The sequence below is a fragment of the Bos taurus genome, chromosome 16, assembly GCF_002263795.3.
Source record: "Bos taurus isolate L1 Dominette 01449 registration number 42190680 breed Hereford chromosome 16, ARS-UCD2.0, whole genome shotgun sequence".
Taxonomy (NCBI): Eukaryota; Metazoa; Chordata; class Mammalia; order Artiodactyla; family Bovidae; genus Bos; species Bos taurus.
In genome coordinates this window covers 29,171,757-29,188,899 of record NC_037343.1, presented here as the reverse complement: position 1 = coordinate 29,188,899, position 17,143 = coordinate 29,171,757, and the positions used below count along the sequence as shown (strand labels likewise).

General features: G+C 38.8%; 1 protein-coding gene across 1 annotated transcript in view; it reads left to right on the top strand.

Moving 5' to 3' along the window:
* The window catches only part of ACBD3 (acyl-CoA binding domain containing 3), a 38,486-nt gene that overhangs the window by 7,334 nt on the left and 14,009 nt on the right, over positions 1 to 17,143 (top strand). The window contains exons 2-4 of the mRNA NM_001191183.1: positions 12,957 to 13,098; positions 13,806 to 13,946; positions 16,849 to 17,007. Coding sequence (NP_001178112.1) covers positions 12,957 to 13,098; positions 13,806 to 13,946; positions 16,849 to 17,007 — 442 coding nt within the window. The remainder of the gene's footprint in view (positions 1 to 12,956; positions 13,099 to 13,805; positions 13,947 to 16,848; positions 17,008 to 17,143) is intronic.

The window sequence follows — 17,143 nt, the reverse complement described above, 5'->3', positions numbered from 1 at the left end:
ACCCTGAGTATTCATTGGAAGAACTGAAGCTCCAACACTTTGGCCACCTGATGTGAAGAGCAGACTCATTGGAAAAGACCCTGATGCTGGAAAAGATTTTGGGCAGGAGGAGAGGAGGGTGGCAGAGTATGAGATGGTTAGATAGCATCACTGACGAAATTAAAATGAATGTGAGCAAATTCCAGTAGATAGTGGAGGACAGAGGAGCCTGGCATGCGGCAGTCCATGGGGTCACAGAGTCAGAAACAACTTAGCAGCTGAACAACAACAGATCTAGAAGCCGTTTCTATCTTTATTAACTTGGGAAAATGTGTTACCTCAAATTTAGTGGCTTGAAACAACACATACTGTTTTATAGTCCTGGAGGGTTAGTAGTTCAGAATGGGTCTCACTGGCTTAGGATCAAAGTGTCACCTGGGCTGTGTTCCTTCTGGAGACTGTAGGGGAGAATCTGTTGCCTTGCTTTTTCCACCTTCAGGAGTCACCTGCATGCTTTCACATGTGACCCCCTTCTTCCATCTTCAGAGCTAGCAGCGTAACACCTTCATACCTCCATCTGTCTGTTCTTTCTCTTCTTCCATTTTTAAGGACTCCTGTGACTACTTTGTGCCCATATGGGTAGTCTGGGGTAAGGTCAGCTACAACTTTAATTCCCCCTTTTCATGTAACCTAATATATTCACAGGAATATACTATAGATTGTGGGGATTGGGATGTGGATGTCTTTTGAGGGGAGTATTATGCCTACCACACGTTGTAATCTCTTATGAACTAATTACTGAAATGGAGCAAATGTGTTTATTCGTTTTACCTTTTTATCAAAGTGGAAACCAAGGCAATTAGGCCAAGTTGTAATATAAAATTTATAATGAAAAATATCCATCCCCCTGTTTCTTTTCCCATCGCCAAGACCCTCTCCCCCAAGGCAGCCACTTTCCATTATTTTAACTGTTTCTCCTGGTATTTGTCTTCACTTTCCTGCTGCTGCTTTTTTTTTTTTTTTAAAGCAACTTAATATATATGTGCCTCTCTCTTCCTCCTTCCCAAACTCCCAATTTTATGATACCACATTTGTGATTAAATCACTCAGTTGTTTCTATTTGTGTTATTTATAGCCGAGACAGATCACGCACTTTGATTATATTTTGGTTCTTATGCAAACTCTTTGTCTTTTGTATGGTTAGAAGTAATTATCATTTGTTTTCTTTGTTCTCAGGTAAACTCTTTTTTAAAAAAAACATCTCTCCTAGATGTCTTAAATTTTTGATCCAGTCTTGGCTTTCTCCTTTGTTGAGTCTCTACTTACTGTCATCCTGAAAATTTCTTTCACCTCTCTGTGATGTTGAAATTTCTTCTGGAATTCCTTTTCTTGTAGACTTTTTTTTTTTCCTTTTGGAAAATTTCTTTTTACACTCCCCCTCGCCCCCAACCATGTTGGGAACTTTCTCAAATGTTGGGTGATCCTTGGGCATTCATTCTTTAAAGGGTAAGGCATTGGAGAGCCAACTATAACCTTGAGTACAGCTTTTATTGTAGGTGATGAGGCAGAAGTTTCATTGAGGATCTGTAAATATCATTACCTTTCAAACCAGTATGTGCCGGTGTTTTAGGCCAGTTTTTTTAATGAAAATATTCCTTTCCCCTGCCTGGCGTGTATGAATCTAGCTGCCAATATTTTGGCAGTAGACAGGAGAAGGGAGCATGGGTGGAAGTCGTTTACCATTTACTAGGGTAACGTTCATTTCATTTCTCTTTTCAGTCCTGCAGCTTAGTCTTAGGCTAATGTCCTCCCACCTGAGTATATGTGATTTGTGTTCTCGGTATATATTGCCTCTACTAAAGTAGGGGAAAGGTAGCCATCTGTCTGCTTGGGGTTGGGTAGGTAAGGGTACGTGCTCTTTAGATAGTTTTTAAGCCCAAATCCCTATTTTTATCTAGACTCCAACTTTTAATGAACCTGGTATCTTCAATTCCTGAGCCTTTTCAGTGTTCTCTAAATTAGCTTCCTTATTCCTTTTAGTGGAGTATCGTTGAGGATCAGATGTAATTGTGTATATTCAGTTCACCAGGTTTAACAGAAGTTTGTGCTCAGTTGCTAAGTTGTGTCCGACTCTTTGCAACTCCATGGACTGTCACCCACCAGGCTTAGACTTTGTCTATGGGATTTCCTAGGCAAGAATACTGGCGTGGAAGTTTAACTATATGTTTTCTATCCTTTATTTGAATTTTTTTAATTCAGTATTTAAAATATTGAAGTTAGTTTGGCTTTTGCATTTCTTCCCTTAGTCCAGGGTCAGCAAACATTTTCAGTAAGTCAGTCCAGTTCAGTTTAGTGGCTCAGTCGTGTCTGACTCTTTGCAACCCCATGAACCACAGCACGCCAGGCCTCCCTGTCCCTGTCCCACCACCAACTCCTGGAGTCCACCCAAACCCATGTCCATCGAGTCAATGATGCCATCCAACCATCTCATTCTCTGTCATCCCCTTCTCCTCCTGCCCTTAATCTTTCCCAGCATCAGGGTCTTGTCCAATGAGTCAGCTCTTCACATCAGGTGGCCAAAGTACTGGAGTTGCAGCTTCAACATCAGCCCTTCCAGTGAACACCCAGGACTGATCTCCTTTAGAATGGACTGATTGGATCTCCTTGCAGTCCAAGGCACTCTTCAAGAGTCTTCTCCAACACCACACCTCAAAAGCATGAATTCTTCGGCGCTCAGCTTTCTTAATAGTCCAACTCACATCCATACATGACCACTGGAAAAACCATAGCCTTGACTAGACAGACCTTTGTTGACAAAGTGATGTCTCTGCTTTTGAATATGCTATCTAGGTTGGTCTTAACTTTCCTTCCAAGGAGTGAGCATCTTTTAATTTCATTGCTGCAGTCACCATCTGCAGTGATTTTGGAGCCCAGAAAAATGAAGTTAGCCACTTTTCCACTGTTTCCCCATCTATCTGCCATGAAGTGATGGGACCACATGCCATGATCTTAGTTTTCTGAATGTTGAGCTTTAAGCCAACTTTTTCGCTCTCCTCTTTCACTTTCATCAAGAGGCTCTTTAGTTCTTCTTCACTTTCTGCCATAAGGGTGGTGTCATCTGCATATCTGAGGTTATTGATATTTCTCCTGGCAATCTTGATTCCAGCTTGTGCTTCCTCCAGCCCAGTGTTTCTCATGATGCATAGAAGTTAAATAAGCAGGGTGACAATATACAGCCTTGACGTACTCCTTTTCCTATTTGGAACCAGTCTGTTGTTCCATGTCCAGTTCTAACTGTTGCTTCCTGACCTGCATACAGGTTTCCAAACAGGCAGGTCAGGTGGTCTGGTATTCCCACATCTTTCATAATTTTCCACAGTTTATTGTGATCCACACAGTCAAAGGCTTTGGTATAGTCAATAAAGCAGAAACAGATGTTTTTCTGGAACTCTCTTGCTTTTTCCATGATCCAGCGGATGTTGGCAATTTGGTCTCTGGTTCCTCTGCCTTTTCTAAAACCAGCTTGAACATCTGAAAGTTCACAGTTCACATATTGCTGAAGCCTGGCTTGGAGAATTTTAAGCATTACTTTACTAGCGTGTGAGATGAGTGCAATTGTGCGGTAGTTTGAGCATTCTTTGGCATTGCCTTTCTTTGGGATTGGAATGAAACCTGACCTTTTCCAGTCCTGTGGCCACTGCTGAGTTTTCCAAATTTGCTGGCATACTGAGTACAGCACTTTCACAGCATCATCTTTCAGGATTTGGAAGAGCTCAACTGGAATTCCATCACCTCCACTAGCTTTGTTTGTAGTGATGCTTTCTAAGGCCCACTTGACTTCACATTCCAGGATGTCTGGCTCTAGGTCAGTGATCACACCATCATGATTATCTGGGTCGTGAAGATCTTTTTTGTACAGTTTTTCTGTGTATTCTTGCCACCTCTTCTTAATATCTTCTGCTTCTGTTAGGTCCCTACCATTTCTGTCCTTTATTGAGCCCATTAGCCTTTGACTGTGTGGATCACAATAAACTGGAAAATTCTGAAAGAGATGGGAATACCAGACCGCCTGATCTGCCTCTTGAGAAATTTGTATGCAGGTCAGACTTTTTCTGGGCTCCAAAATCACTGCAGATGGTGACTGCAGCCATGAAATTAAAAGACGCTTACTCCTTGGAAGGAAAGTTATGACCAACCTAGATAGCATATTCAAAAGCAGAGACATTACTTTGCCAACAAAGGTTCGTCTAGTCAAGGCTATGGTTTTTCCTGTGGTCATGTATGGATGTGAGAGTTGGACTGTGAAGAAGGCTGAGTGCCGAAGAATTGATGTTTTTGAACTGTGGTGTTGGAGAAGACTCTTGAGAGTCCCTTGGACTGCAAGGAGATCCAACCAGTCCATTCTGAAGGAGATCAGCCCTGGGATTTCTTTGGAAGGAATGATGCTAAAGCTGAAACTCCAATACTTTGGCCACCTCATGCGAAGAGTTGACTCATTGGAAAAGACTCTGATGCTGGGAGGGATTGGGGGCAGGAGGAGAAGGGGACAACAGAGGATGAGATGGCTGGATGGCATCACTGACTCGATGGATGTGAGTCTGAGTGAAGTCCGGGAGTTGGTGATGGACAGGGAGGCCTGGCATGCTGCGATTCTTGGGGTCGCAAAGAGTCAGACGTGACTGAGCGACTGATCTAATCTGATCTGATCTTGCATGAAATGTTCCATTGGAATCTCTAATTTTCTTGAGGCCATCTCTAGTCTTTCCCATTCTATTGTTTTCCTCTATTTCTTTGCTTTGATCGCCGAGGAAGGCTTTCTTATCTCTCCTTGCTGTTCTTTGGAACTCTGCATTCAAATGGGTATATCTTTCCTTTTCTCCTTTGTTTTTCCCTTCCTTTCTTTTCACAGCTATTTGTAAGGCCTCCTCAGACAGGCATTTTGCTTTTTTGCATCTCTTTTTCTTGGGGGTGGTCTTGATTCCTGTCTCTTGTACAATGCCACAAACCTCCATCCATAGTTTATCAGGCAGTCTTGTCTATCAGATCTAGTCCCTTCAATCTGTTTCTTACTTCTACTGTATAGTCATAACGGATTTTCAGTAAAGGGTTAGATATAAATATTTTAGACCTTAAGGACCGTATGTGGTCTGTCTTCATATTCTTTGTTTTTTGTTTGTCTGTTTCTGCTTGTTTTTAAAAGATTAAAAAAATTCTTAGCTCACAGGTCTTAAAAAAACAGTTGTGCGGGGGGGGCGGGGAGAACGATGGCTGAGTATGACTTACTACTAGTTAAAGCGGATGTTACCCAAACCAGTGGGAAAAAGTTAAAGATAAATGAATTTAAACAACTGTGGGCAGAGTTGGTCTAGTCTGCCAATCCCTGCTTTAGTCTGTATCCTTTAGGTAAAATAGATTTTTAACCTGACTTTTGGTCTTCAATCTTATTGAAAATAAACTTTTTTTAATATAATTATCACTGGACAGATGCTAACACGTGATCCCTTTTAGTCCATTTGATTGAAAATGGCCAGCTTTGTACTCAGCTTCTCCAGGTAGTAGAAGTAGTCATTTTCTGCTTTTCATTGGTGTGTTTTCACACGCTTGCATCTGAACAATAGCTCTGCAACTTCTTTCCAGCATAATTTATATTTGTCTTTTTGGTTGCCATAGAAGACGGTTTTCCAAATTGATTGGATTGACTCTATAAATGCAGGGACCAAGGGAAATGGCTCTCTTCCTTAATGGCAGGACTGAAGAGCTTTCCTGTAGGACTGTGGCCCTGACTATAAAGATTTTTGAGTTTCAGCAAGACTTTTTCTGTCTATGCAGTTACGGTAGTAACTTCTTTTCTGCTATGTTTAATGCCTTTGGAACCAAAAATAATTTAGGAAAGAGAATTCCCTGGTGGTCCAATGGTTAGGATGTGGCGTTTTCACTGGTCAGGGAACTAAGATCTCACAAGCCTGAGGGCACAGACAAATTTAAAATAAAAGTAATAATAAAATATAGTTAAAAAGTAATTCAAGAGAAAATTATTTTCATCTAATGTAGAAAAACTAAATAAACCCTCCTAGTGTGCGAACTCGAGCCATCTGAAGAGTGAAAGAGAAGTAATTTTTTTGTAACACTATAATAGTCTGCCTAATGATACTGATCTGGGGGGGTTCACTTTCTGTACTCTTTGAGGTTTAGAATGTCAACATGATGTGGGTTGTCCTATACTAAAGGTGGTTGGGATCCTTGGTTTATCCTCCTGGGTTTTGTGTAGTTCTCAGGAGAAAATAAATGCTCTGTTACTCTCATCCTAAAGGCTGAAAGGTTAAGTTCCCTTCACTTTTTAAAAATGTTTGCTATAAAAGGAAGAAAGCATATGTGTATTTGATATAAAAGTACATATGCATATTGGAAATCAGAAAATAAAAGTGAGAGAAGGAAAAAAAAATCTGTAATCCGATCTCTTAGGAATAAGTGTTAACTTTTGGTATGTTTCCCCCATGGCTGGGCTTCCCTGGTGGCTTAGCATTAAAAAAAAAAAAAAGAAAAGAATGTGCCTGCAATGCAGGAGCAATAGGAAACACAGGTTTGAGCCCTGGGTAAGGAAGATCCCCTGGAGAAGGGCATGGCAGCCCACTCCAGTACTTTTGCCTGGAGCATCCCATGGGCAGAGGAGCCTGGCAGGATACAGTCCATAGGGTCTCTTAAGAGTTGGACACGACTGAAGCAACTTTGTAAATTTTGGAGACTAATCCCTTATCGCTCATATAGTTGCTTATAGTAGTCTCTTAGGATCCTTGGTATTTCTGTGGAGTCAGTTGTAACTTCTCCTTTTTCATTTCTAATGTTATTGATTTGAGTTCTCTCCCTTTTTTTCTTGATGAGTCTAGCTAAAGGTTTATCAATTTTGTTTGTCATTTCAGAGAATCAAATAAGAGGGGGGAAAAAGAAAAATTAGCAAATGTATAAAGATTCTGTGGAAATGCCAGTAAAATTCATAAGAATGGATGTACTGTTTTATTCTCACAAAGATTGACCTTTACAGTCAGTTTCTTCTTTAGAGAGATTTCTTGGGCATGGTTTTGCTGTGGTGAGTGTCTATTAACAAAGCTTGTGCTTAGCACTGGCTTTCATGGTGGTGAGCAAATTTGAGTGCTTGACCAGAACTTACACTTAAAAACATATTCCTTTTTTGAAAAATCCTTTATGGATTGGCAGTATATTCTTACTCCTGTCTGGCATATAAAGGGCAGATATTAAAATGACATCTAAATATCCTGAAACCCCCCCTCCCTCTGTTGATGAGTCATCTTTTAGGGTCACGGTTAGACTAACACCTGCTGAAAAATGGGTACAGTTTCCTTGTTGACTCACCCTCTGCTAGTTTGCACTGCCGAATACTTGAAGTAAAGGAGCAGATTTATGGTAAGAAATGGACCCTCTCTCCATTAAAGTAACTTTATAGTAGTCATCTTTTTAAAAAATATGTACTTTTAATTTTGATTTTATTTTTGGCTGTGCTGGGTCTGCGTTGCTTTTCTCTATTTATGGAGAGCAAGAGCTACTCTCTAGTTGCTGTTTCTCATTGCAGTGGCTTCTGTTGTTGCAGAGCAGGGGGCCTAGGGCACGTGGGCTTCAGTAGTTGTGGCTCCTGGGCTCTAGAGCATGGGCTTTAATAGTTGGGGCACACTCACTCAGTTGCTTTGCAGCGTTTGGGATCTTCCCAGATCAGGAATTGGACCCATGTCTCCTGCATTGGCGGGCAGATTCTTTACCACTAAGCCACCAGGAAAGCCCTAAAATACTTTTTTTCATACCCACTGGTCTTATCTGTTAGCTTCAGATCATCTCCCTGAAGCAAATGATTCGTGTGTGTATTTGAAAATTGCTATATTACATGACTGATCAGAAAAGTGGTCTTCCAGTGAATAAAGTTTCCATTTGATGTTATCTTTATTGATTTTTATCTTTATCTTTATTGAAGGGGTCAAAGCAACCACTTTAATAGAATTTAGGTGTTTGTTTGTTTTTTTTTTTAAAGGAAAAACAAAATCTCAGGGATCCTGATGGAACAAAGCAGAGAGTCTACCCTTGAGGGTATGCTGTCTACCCTTACTGTTTCTCAGGCTCACTGTATCTTCTTTTTTTATCTCGACTCACCAGCAGCATATTTTTCTTTTATAAGGCTCAAGATAACATGAACAGTTAAGTTGGCACCTGTTTGGTTTATCTTTCATCTCATAAGCTAAGATCAAGGTTGGAGCTGTTTTTCAAATCATCACTTTTGGGGAATGTGAGAAGAAAGTTGTCTGGGCTATGTTTCTCTGAGGCGTAATTAGCATAAGAAAACTTTTGGTGACTAATATGTACAAAATTAAGGTAGATGCTAGAAGAAGCTTATAAGCATCTTGAAAATTGAAAAAGACTTTTTGGTAAAAAGTTGCCACTATTTCACATTTTTTTAACACTGTTATCTTAGAATACAGAGTTCTGGCAGGCTAATTTTGTTAAAAAGAAAGATGTATATGTGTAATCACCCATTTTTACATAGTTGTAAACATAAAATTATTTTTTAGTATCTGTTTTTATGCTGCTAGTTTTCATTAATACATCATAAGTATTCTCTGAAATGATATATAGCCCTTATATTGTCATTTTAAATAGCTGTATAATCTATTCAGCAGATTACTGTAATTTAAGTATTGTGTTATTGTTGAATAATTAGATTTTAAATAACGCAGCAGTTAACAGGTGTAACACCGTTTTTAAGATAATTTTTCAAGGCAGTATTTAGAAAAGAATTTATTAGACTTGTTGGTTTTTACATGAGAGATAATGTAAAGATGTATTTTGGTTTTCTAAACTCATCTGTTTTGCTCAATTTTTATTATATATTACGTTGAAATTAAACCAATAAATTGGTCCAACCTAAACAGTTGAAACAAGTCATGTTATTACCTTTCTGACATTTTTTCCTAAACACTAAAATAATTGTTTATCTCAGTATAATTTTTAATAATTTGTTTGCAGTGTATTTATACCTGAAATAATACACCTAGACACAATTATATACTGGATTGCCAAGTTACACATTTTTAATTGAGCTCAGTGGTTTGTAAACTCCAGGAGGCTGATGAATCCTGGTGTCTCAGTCAGTTCAGTTCAGTCGCTCAGTCGTGTCCAACTCTTTGCGACCCCGTTAATCGCAGCAAGCCAGGCCACCCTGTCCATCACCAACGCCCGGAGTTCACTCAGATTCACGTCCATCAAGTCGGTGATTCCATCCATACATGTCATCCTCTGTCATCCCTTTCTCCTCCTGCCCCCAACCCCTCCCAGCATCAGGGTCTTTTCCAATGAGTCAACTCTTCACATGAGGTGGCCAAAGTATTGGAGTTTCAGCTTTAGCATCATTCCTTCCAAAGAAATCCCAGGGCTGATCTCCTTCAGAATGGACTGGTTGGATCTCCTTGCAGTCCAAGGGACTCTCAAGAGTCTTCTCCAACACCACACCTCAAAAGCATCAATTCTTCGGCGCTCAGCTTTCTTCACAGCCCAACTCTCACATCCATACATGACTACTGGAAAAACCATAGCCTTGACTAGATGGACCTTTGTTGGCAAAGTAATGTCTCTGCTTTTGAATATGCTATCTAGGTTGGTCATAATTTCCCTTCCAAGGAGTAAGTGTCTTTTAATTTCATGGCCGAAGTCACCATCTGCAGTGATTTTGGAGCCCCCCAAAATAAAGTCTGACACTGTTTCCACTGTTTCCCCATCTATTTCCCATCTATTTCTATTTCCTATGATTTGTATGCAAGGGCTCAATAAATATTTACTAAGTTGAATGAATGAATATACAAAAGGTCTTATAGTGTTCATAATTGAAACAGACTTCTAAGAGTTAGATTTTAAAATGGGAACTGCCTTTTAGTTGGTATATATAGACCTTTGCATAATCCTTTTCTAAAAGCTTTAGAGGAAGTGCCTACTTCTGGTGCTAATTGTTTAGTGATACTGTGTGCTCAGTAACAAAGACAGATGGCAGGTCCACAGGTTTCTGAGTTGTTACAATTTTTATTAAATATAGATAAGGTCAGTGCCACAGTTTTGTCTTTTTTCAAGTATTGATGAGTTCTTATTGAAAAAAATTCAGATTGAAGTATATGTATGTGTAATTATATAGAAGTACAACCAGTCCATTCTAAAGGAGATCAGTCCTGGGTGTTCTTTGGAAGGAATGATGCTAAAGCTGAAACTCTAGTACTTTGGCCACTTCATGCGAAGAGTTGACTCATTGGAAAAGACTCTGATGCTGGTAGGGATTGGGGGAAGGAGGAGAAGGGGACGACAGAGGATGAGATGGCTGGATGGCATCACTGACTCGATGGACGTGAGTATGGGTGAACTCCGGGCGTTGGTGATGGACAGGGAAGCCTGGCGTGCTGCCATTCATGGGGTCGCAAAGAGTCGGACACGACTGAGCGACTGAACTGAACTGAACATAGACATAATTCTTTTCAGTCCCCACTGTCTTTAACAGTTTGGTTTGTTCTTCTGAGTATTTTCCTTTGAAAGATTAAAATATTTCTAGTTTTAAGGTCTCTGATCACTACTCCTCATCTTAGCCCTCTCCCACTTTCTCATTCTCATCTTTTTAGTGTGACTCTATCTAGATCTTTTTCTTTGCATTTACATGCATGTAAATGTACCCATAGAATATATATGTGAGTGTGCTACATGCTGTATTTCATCAATTCTAAGACTTACTATTATGTACTGTAAAGAAAGAAAAACTGCCAGTTACAACTATAAAATACAATAGATGTAAAAACTAATGTGATTTTAGAGATGTTAAAGTGTAGGTTGGGGGAGTACTTAGAACTGAAGATAATATATTTTGTGCTGTATGATTGTATATAATTTTCTGCAGCTTGCTTTTTTCATTTAACTGTATTTCCTTTGTGCTCAATCACTAAGTTGTGTCTGACTCTGCGGCCCCACAGACTCTAGCCCACCAGGCTCCTCTATCCTGGATTTCTCTAGGCAAGAATACTGGAGTGGGTTGCCAGCCTTTCAAATTATATGTAATCTCCTATGCATATATCTCTTATTAAAAATGCTCGATATAAAAAATTTTTGAACTTATTTTAAAAAACGATTGCTGAACATTTTTAATATTTGAAAAAGATGTTAAGTGGTGTACTAGTTTGTGTGTGCCTTACTGTTGCTTGACATTGGTTTCTCTTTAGTAATTTTTTTTTAATTGGTTTACTCTTTGTAGTAATTTTAACATAAGTAAAGCTATTTCCTTTACTTACTTCATTTATTCCATAGACTGTGCCACATTATTTAGCTGTTTCCTTATTGATGAACTTTTAAGTTGTTTACAGTAATAAGAAAAGAGTGCTGCAATGAAAATACTTCTGTGTCCACCTCCTTCTGGGTATTTGGGAATGCTTATCAAGAGTAGATGATGAGAATTGGAATTACTGGACCATAGGGCATCTATATTTACAATTTTGGAATATATTGCCTCATTCCCCTTTAAGATAACTAACAATTTATACTTTCAACATTAGTGTATTGAGAATGGATACCTGTTTGTCCTGTTCTTACCAACTCTTGATGACCTAACTTTTTTGACCTATCTGGTGGTAGACAGCATCCTGAGTATCTAATGGTTTTGGTTTCCATTTCCTTGACTAGTGAAATTGAGTGTCTTGTGATGCTTGTATTTTTTTTTTTTCCTCCTGTTACGATTCCTTGGACAGGATATGAACTATTCGTTAAACCATATTCTTCTCTTATCATGAGTAATTTTCTTTTGGTGACTGCTCTGTACATGGATAAAATTTGTAGCCAATAGACACTACTTTTAATCTCCTTTTTTGTTTTAAAATGTGGTAGTCTCTTATCATTAGAACCAACCAGTAACGAACACTCCATTCATCAAAGAAGTAGGATTTCCTATTTTGTCAGCACCCAGTTTCATATGCTTTTAAGTGTTCCCAGTGGTAGTTAAGTCTCTGTGGGTCATACTGGCTTCACTGTAATTGCCCATTGGCAACCTGCCAGAGCAGAGGAAAGATCCAACAGTTATTACCATTAATACTGTCCTGTTACCTCTGAAGTAGAAAAGACTCTTTATTGATAAACAGACTAAGAGTTTAAATGGTCCTATAGCTGCTGCTGCTAAGTCGCTTCAGTTGTGTCCGACTCTGTGTGACCCCATAGATGGCAGCCCACCAGGCTTCCCCCATCCCTGGGATTCTCCAGGCAAGAACACTGGAGTGGGTTGCCATTTCCTTCCCCAATGCATGAAAGTGAAAGGTGAAAGTAAAGTCGCTCAGTAGTGTCCGACTCTTTGCGATCCCATGGACTGCAGCCCACCAGGCTCTTCCGTCCATGGGATTTTCCAGGCAAGAGTACTGGAGTGGGGTGCCATTGTCTGAGATGTCTGATTCCAAAGTCCTTTCCACTGCATCGTACTGTTTCAGTGGGATGGATACATTTTGAATATAGCCTTTCAAATAATATGTAATCTCCTATGCATATATCTCTCATTTAAAATGCTTGATATAGAAATTTTTGAACTTATTTTAAACGATTGCTGAACATTTTTAATATTTGAAAAAGATGTTAAGTGGTGCACTAGTGTGTGTGTGTGCCTTACTGTTGCTTGACATTGGTTTCTCTTTAGTAGTTGTTTTTTAATTGATTTACTCTTTGTAGTAATTTTAACATAAATATTAGTATTTAACTTTATTTTAAAAAATTAACTCAGCATGAAGTTTTTTTATCTTGGCTTTGATTATTAAAATTTAGTACTTGAAATAAAAATCTTCCTACAGTGGTTTTTATAGGCAATGTAAATTTCACAGGTAATTTGTGATATACCTTATACCAGAATTTCAACATACAGTGCTGAAAATGTTATATTTTGCCAGTGCTAATTGTTTTTGTGTTTATTTTTGTTACAGAAAAAGATGGCAAAGCATTTCATCCAACTTATGAAGAAAAACTGAAACTTGTGGCACTGCATAAGCAGGTTCTTATGGGCCCATATAATCCAGACACTTGTCCTGAGGTTGGATTCTTTGATGTGTTGGGGAATGACAGGAGGTAACAGTGTTTTATTGTGTAATGAATTTAATGAGTGAGTGCGTGCTAAGTTGCGACTCTTTATGATCCTGTAGCCCCCCAGGCTCCTCTGTCGGTGGAATTCTCCAGGCAAGAATATTGGAGTGGAGAGAAGGATACGGAGTGAATTGGTTCAGATGTAAATAGCTGGCTCATTAGCTTTAGAATAAGAGCTAAGCAAACATTTTTGCTTGCAGCTTCTGGAGTCGTCAGATGTTTATCTGTTTTTGGTTTGGAGATGTTTGGGGCTAAATATTGTGAAAGATGTTTACTCATCTGATTATGAACATAAAACAGCTTCATTTGATTCTTCCAAAATAATATTACAACAGCAATTTACAGTATAGTAGTTGATTCCCTTGTTGGGACACGTACAGAGTTGTGACAGGAAAGAATATATTAAGCATTTTATTCAATTAAGGCTAACTATAAGAAAAGTAGAACTTTGATACCCTTTTACTGGTTATGGAAATTATCAGCAATGCAGTTAAATTATGGTGTAAGTTTGGTTTGTACGTAGGCTATTTAGTTTAGTAAACCAGTCCATACGTGTTGAAGTTTTGAATCTGTATAGTCGAGTCATTCTTCATTTTAGTTATAATTGAGACTTGTTTATATTTAGGTTTAAATGAAATCAAATTTTTTACTCTTTTAAGAGTAGCAAGTAACTTTCTTGTTGTTCTTTACAGGAGAGAATGGGCAGCCCTGGGAAACATGTCTAAAGAGGATGCCATGGTAGAGTTCGTCAAGCTCCTGAATAGGTGTTGCCATCTCTTTTCCACATATGTTGCATCCCACAAAATAGAGAAGGAAGAGCAAGAAAAAAAAAGGTGAAGTTTGACAGCACAGAATACTAGATCCTTGTGCAGCCTATCTGCTGCATAGTATCCTGATGCGCTTGCTTTATGGAGTGTCTGTTCTCAGTCAGCTATCTTAACATCCATTGGATCCCCGCTTTTTATGGCAGTTGCTCAAAACTTTCTGATGTGAGCAGGTGCTTTTATTATGAGTTTTGAGGGTTTACTGCTTCCGTCTGACTATACCTTTATACATTCATCATGGCAGCATTCCTTTTGTGTTACTGCACTAAGTTTCTGAGCAAACACAGTAAGCTCAGCCACCCCTCCTCCTTACCCTCTGGTCTCTCACACCCTTTGCTGCTGCCTCTCTTGTTTTTCTAGAATATTCATACTCTATATCATGGTTATCAGCTAGGCTACATGGTATGCCTTATCTAGGCATTACATATTGGCTGTGGCTTCCAGGTAGCTCATTAATTACTTCCAGAGGTTGCAGGGGGTGCTATTGAATGCACTGTTTATGCTTATAGGATTTTCTGTCATGATTGTGAATTCAGCAGAATTATAGTTAAACTTTATTTTCAAGAACAATCTGAAATTTCTAGATAATGAAAATAATGCTATAAAGGCATCTGAAACAGTTCTTTGCTGAAAAAGACAAAATTTTGAAAAGGTAAAATTATGAAGTTTCCTGAAAAATGCCAGAAAGTCATAGAATAAAATGGTGAGTACATTGTTCCAAAAATTCGTGATTAAAAGAAAAAAATGAGATATCATTTTATAGCAGTCACTGTGAGAACATCCTGAAATGAACATATTCATATACTGTTGTTTGTAGTGAATATAAATATTTACAAATAATTGCAAATAATTACAAACTTTTTAGGGGACAATTTGTAGAATTTATTAAAAGTTCAAATGCTACCTAGCAATCCCACTTAAACCCATTCTACAGAAATACCAGAATATGTTTACAGAGACTTACCTTCAAGGGCTTCCCTGGTGGCTCAGACGGTGAAGACTCTGCCTGCAGTTCAGGAGACTTGGGTTCAATCCCTGGGTTGGGAAGATTCCCTTGAAGAAGGAAATGGCAGTCCCCTCCGGTAGTCTTGCCTGGAAAATCCCATGGTCAGAGGAGCCTGGTGGACTACAGTCCACGGGGTTGCAGAGAGTTGGACACGACTGAGCAACTAACAGTTTCACTTCATTTTCGAGGATGTTCATTGTAATTCTATGGAAACAACAGCAAAAAGCAAAAAATGCTAGCAGTCAGCATCTGTAGTGACAGAATGGTTAGTTAGATAAACTAAATTACGTTTAAAGAAAAATTCTATAAAGCTAATTTTCCCTCAAAATATGTTTTACTTACTTTAGAAACAGTCGGTTCCCTGATTTCCCACCTTATCCTGGAAATAACAGAAGGGAAAATAGCCTGACAGTGAAGGAAAAGACAGAAACCACGAAAAATAATTGTAAGAATTATAAAAATATGGCATCAGGGGTCATTTAATGTGAAAGTAAACTATCCCTGCATTATAACATGTACTGTATTTATGTTTGGAGTTATAACTCCTGAGTTTTCAATAGACAGAGCATTGGGTATAGTTTGTTTGTCTTTAAAAGGATAGAACATTTTGATATTTGGCAAAACTAATACAATTATGTAAAGTTTAAAAATAAAATAAAATTAGAGAAAAAAAAAAAAAAGAATAGAACATATCCTCATATATTTCCAGAAAATATTTATCCAAAGGACTATAGTTGTTATCCAAAGAAAAAGTTTTCTTATTAGAATGGAAGGAGATTCCTTTACTGGAGACTTGATCTATGTGCTGCAATCCATTGTGTAGTGATTTTGGATCAGTGAGGTGTAGCTGTGTCTTTGAAAGGAGTATACATTGCTTTTTACGTTCTTTTATAATGATAAATTGAATATTTAAGTTACTACTGAACGTATAAAACTGTGTTTTTCCTTTTAAAAATATACTCTTGTCATGAGATGAGGTCCATGTCTAATTCTTTTAAAGCATTTAAGACAAGACCTCCTCTGTGCTGAAGCTTACGCTTTGGCTTTTGGGACATCTTGCCCTGTGTACTGTCACATGTTGAAATTAGGTCGTGTTGCTACTGTATTTTGAGTCTTGGTTGGTTGTGACTCAGGTGTGTTAATCACTTACAGGAGTTTGGGGAGGTAAGTGGGGCAACCCAGACACTCTCACGGCAGGACCATGAAACGGTGTCTTCTCTGAGGACCTCGGAAGTCTGCTCTTTCGTCGTGTCTTCAGCCTCCCTGTCTTACTCCTCCTCTGTGACCTGTGTGGCTTTCGTTCCTAGTGCATCTTGTCTCTCTTGAGAAAGGGGTTGCAGGGGTGGGTGAGAGCTGGGTAAAAATCTAGCTGCACCCAGGTGTCCAACTGTTCTTTTCTTTTTTTAAACTAAAAACTTTAATTTTTTTTTTAAATTTCAGAAATTATACATGAACATATAAACCCTGAGACTACAGTTGTGTGAGACAGGCAGTCCCTGCCCTTATGTAGCATGTACTTCAATGAGTAAGGCAGATACATTGCTACATTTATCACATAAATTTATTTACAACGACAGCAGGTAGTATGAAGGAAAAGCTTGTGATGCTGTGAGTATATCTTAGACGGGAGCCTTCGAGGTATTGTAATGGTTTAAGTGGTACCTCACTGATAGACTCCTTTTTCTCTTACCGTGTAGCAGTCATTGTTCTTGTTGTGATCTGTATAGTTAGAGATTGATTCCATATGATAAATTTCTCCTCTTGGAAATGTTCATTTCAAATTGTGATAAAATTATCACGTTTCTCCAAGAAACCTGGGTCAGTCTTCACTGGGAAAGAGTCTTAAATTATTTTTAAATAGGATTCTTTGTTTAGGGTTCATTCTCTCTGTCCTTTACCTCTTAGGAAGGAGGAGGAGGAGCGAAGGCGGCGTGAAGAGGAAGAACGGGAACGTCTGCAAAAGGAGGAAGAGAAACGTAGGAGAGAAGAAGAAGAAAGGCTTAGACGGGAGGAAGAGGAGAGGAGGCGGCTAGAAGAAGAGAGACTTCGGCTGGAGCAGCAAAAGTACGCTTGTTGGGTATTGTCTAAGAATGAGAGATGGGCCACCACACCTCTGCACTTGACGGTTCACCTTGTGTGCCTTGGAATATTTCCCTGTTTTGTTCGACTGGGAGGTAGATCAGCATTAGCTATTGCCATT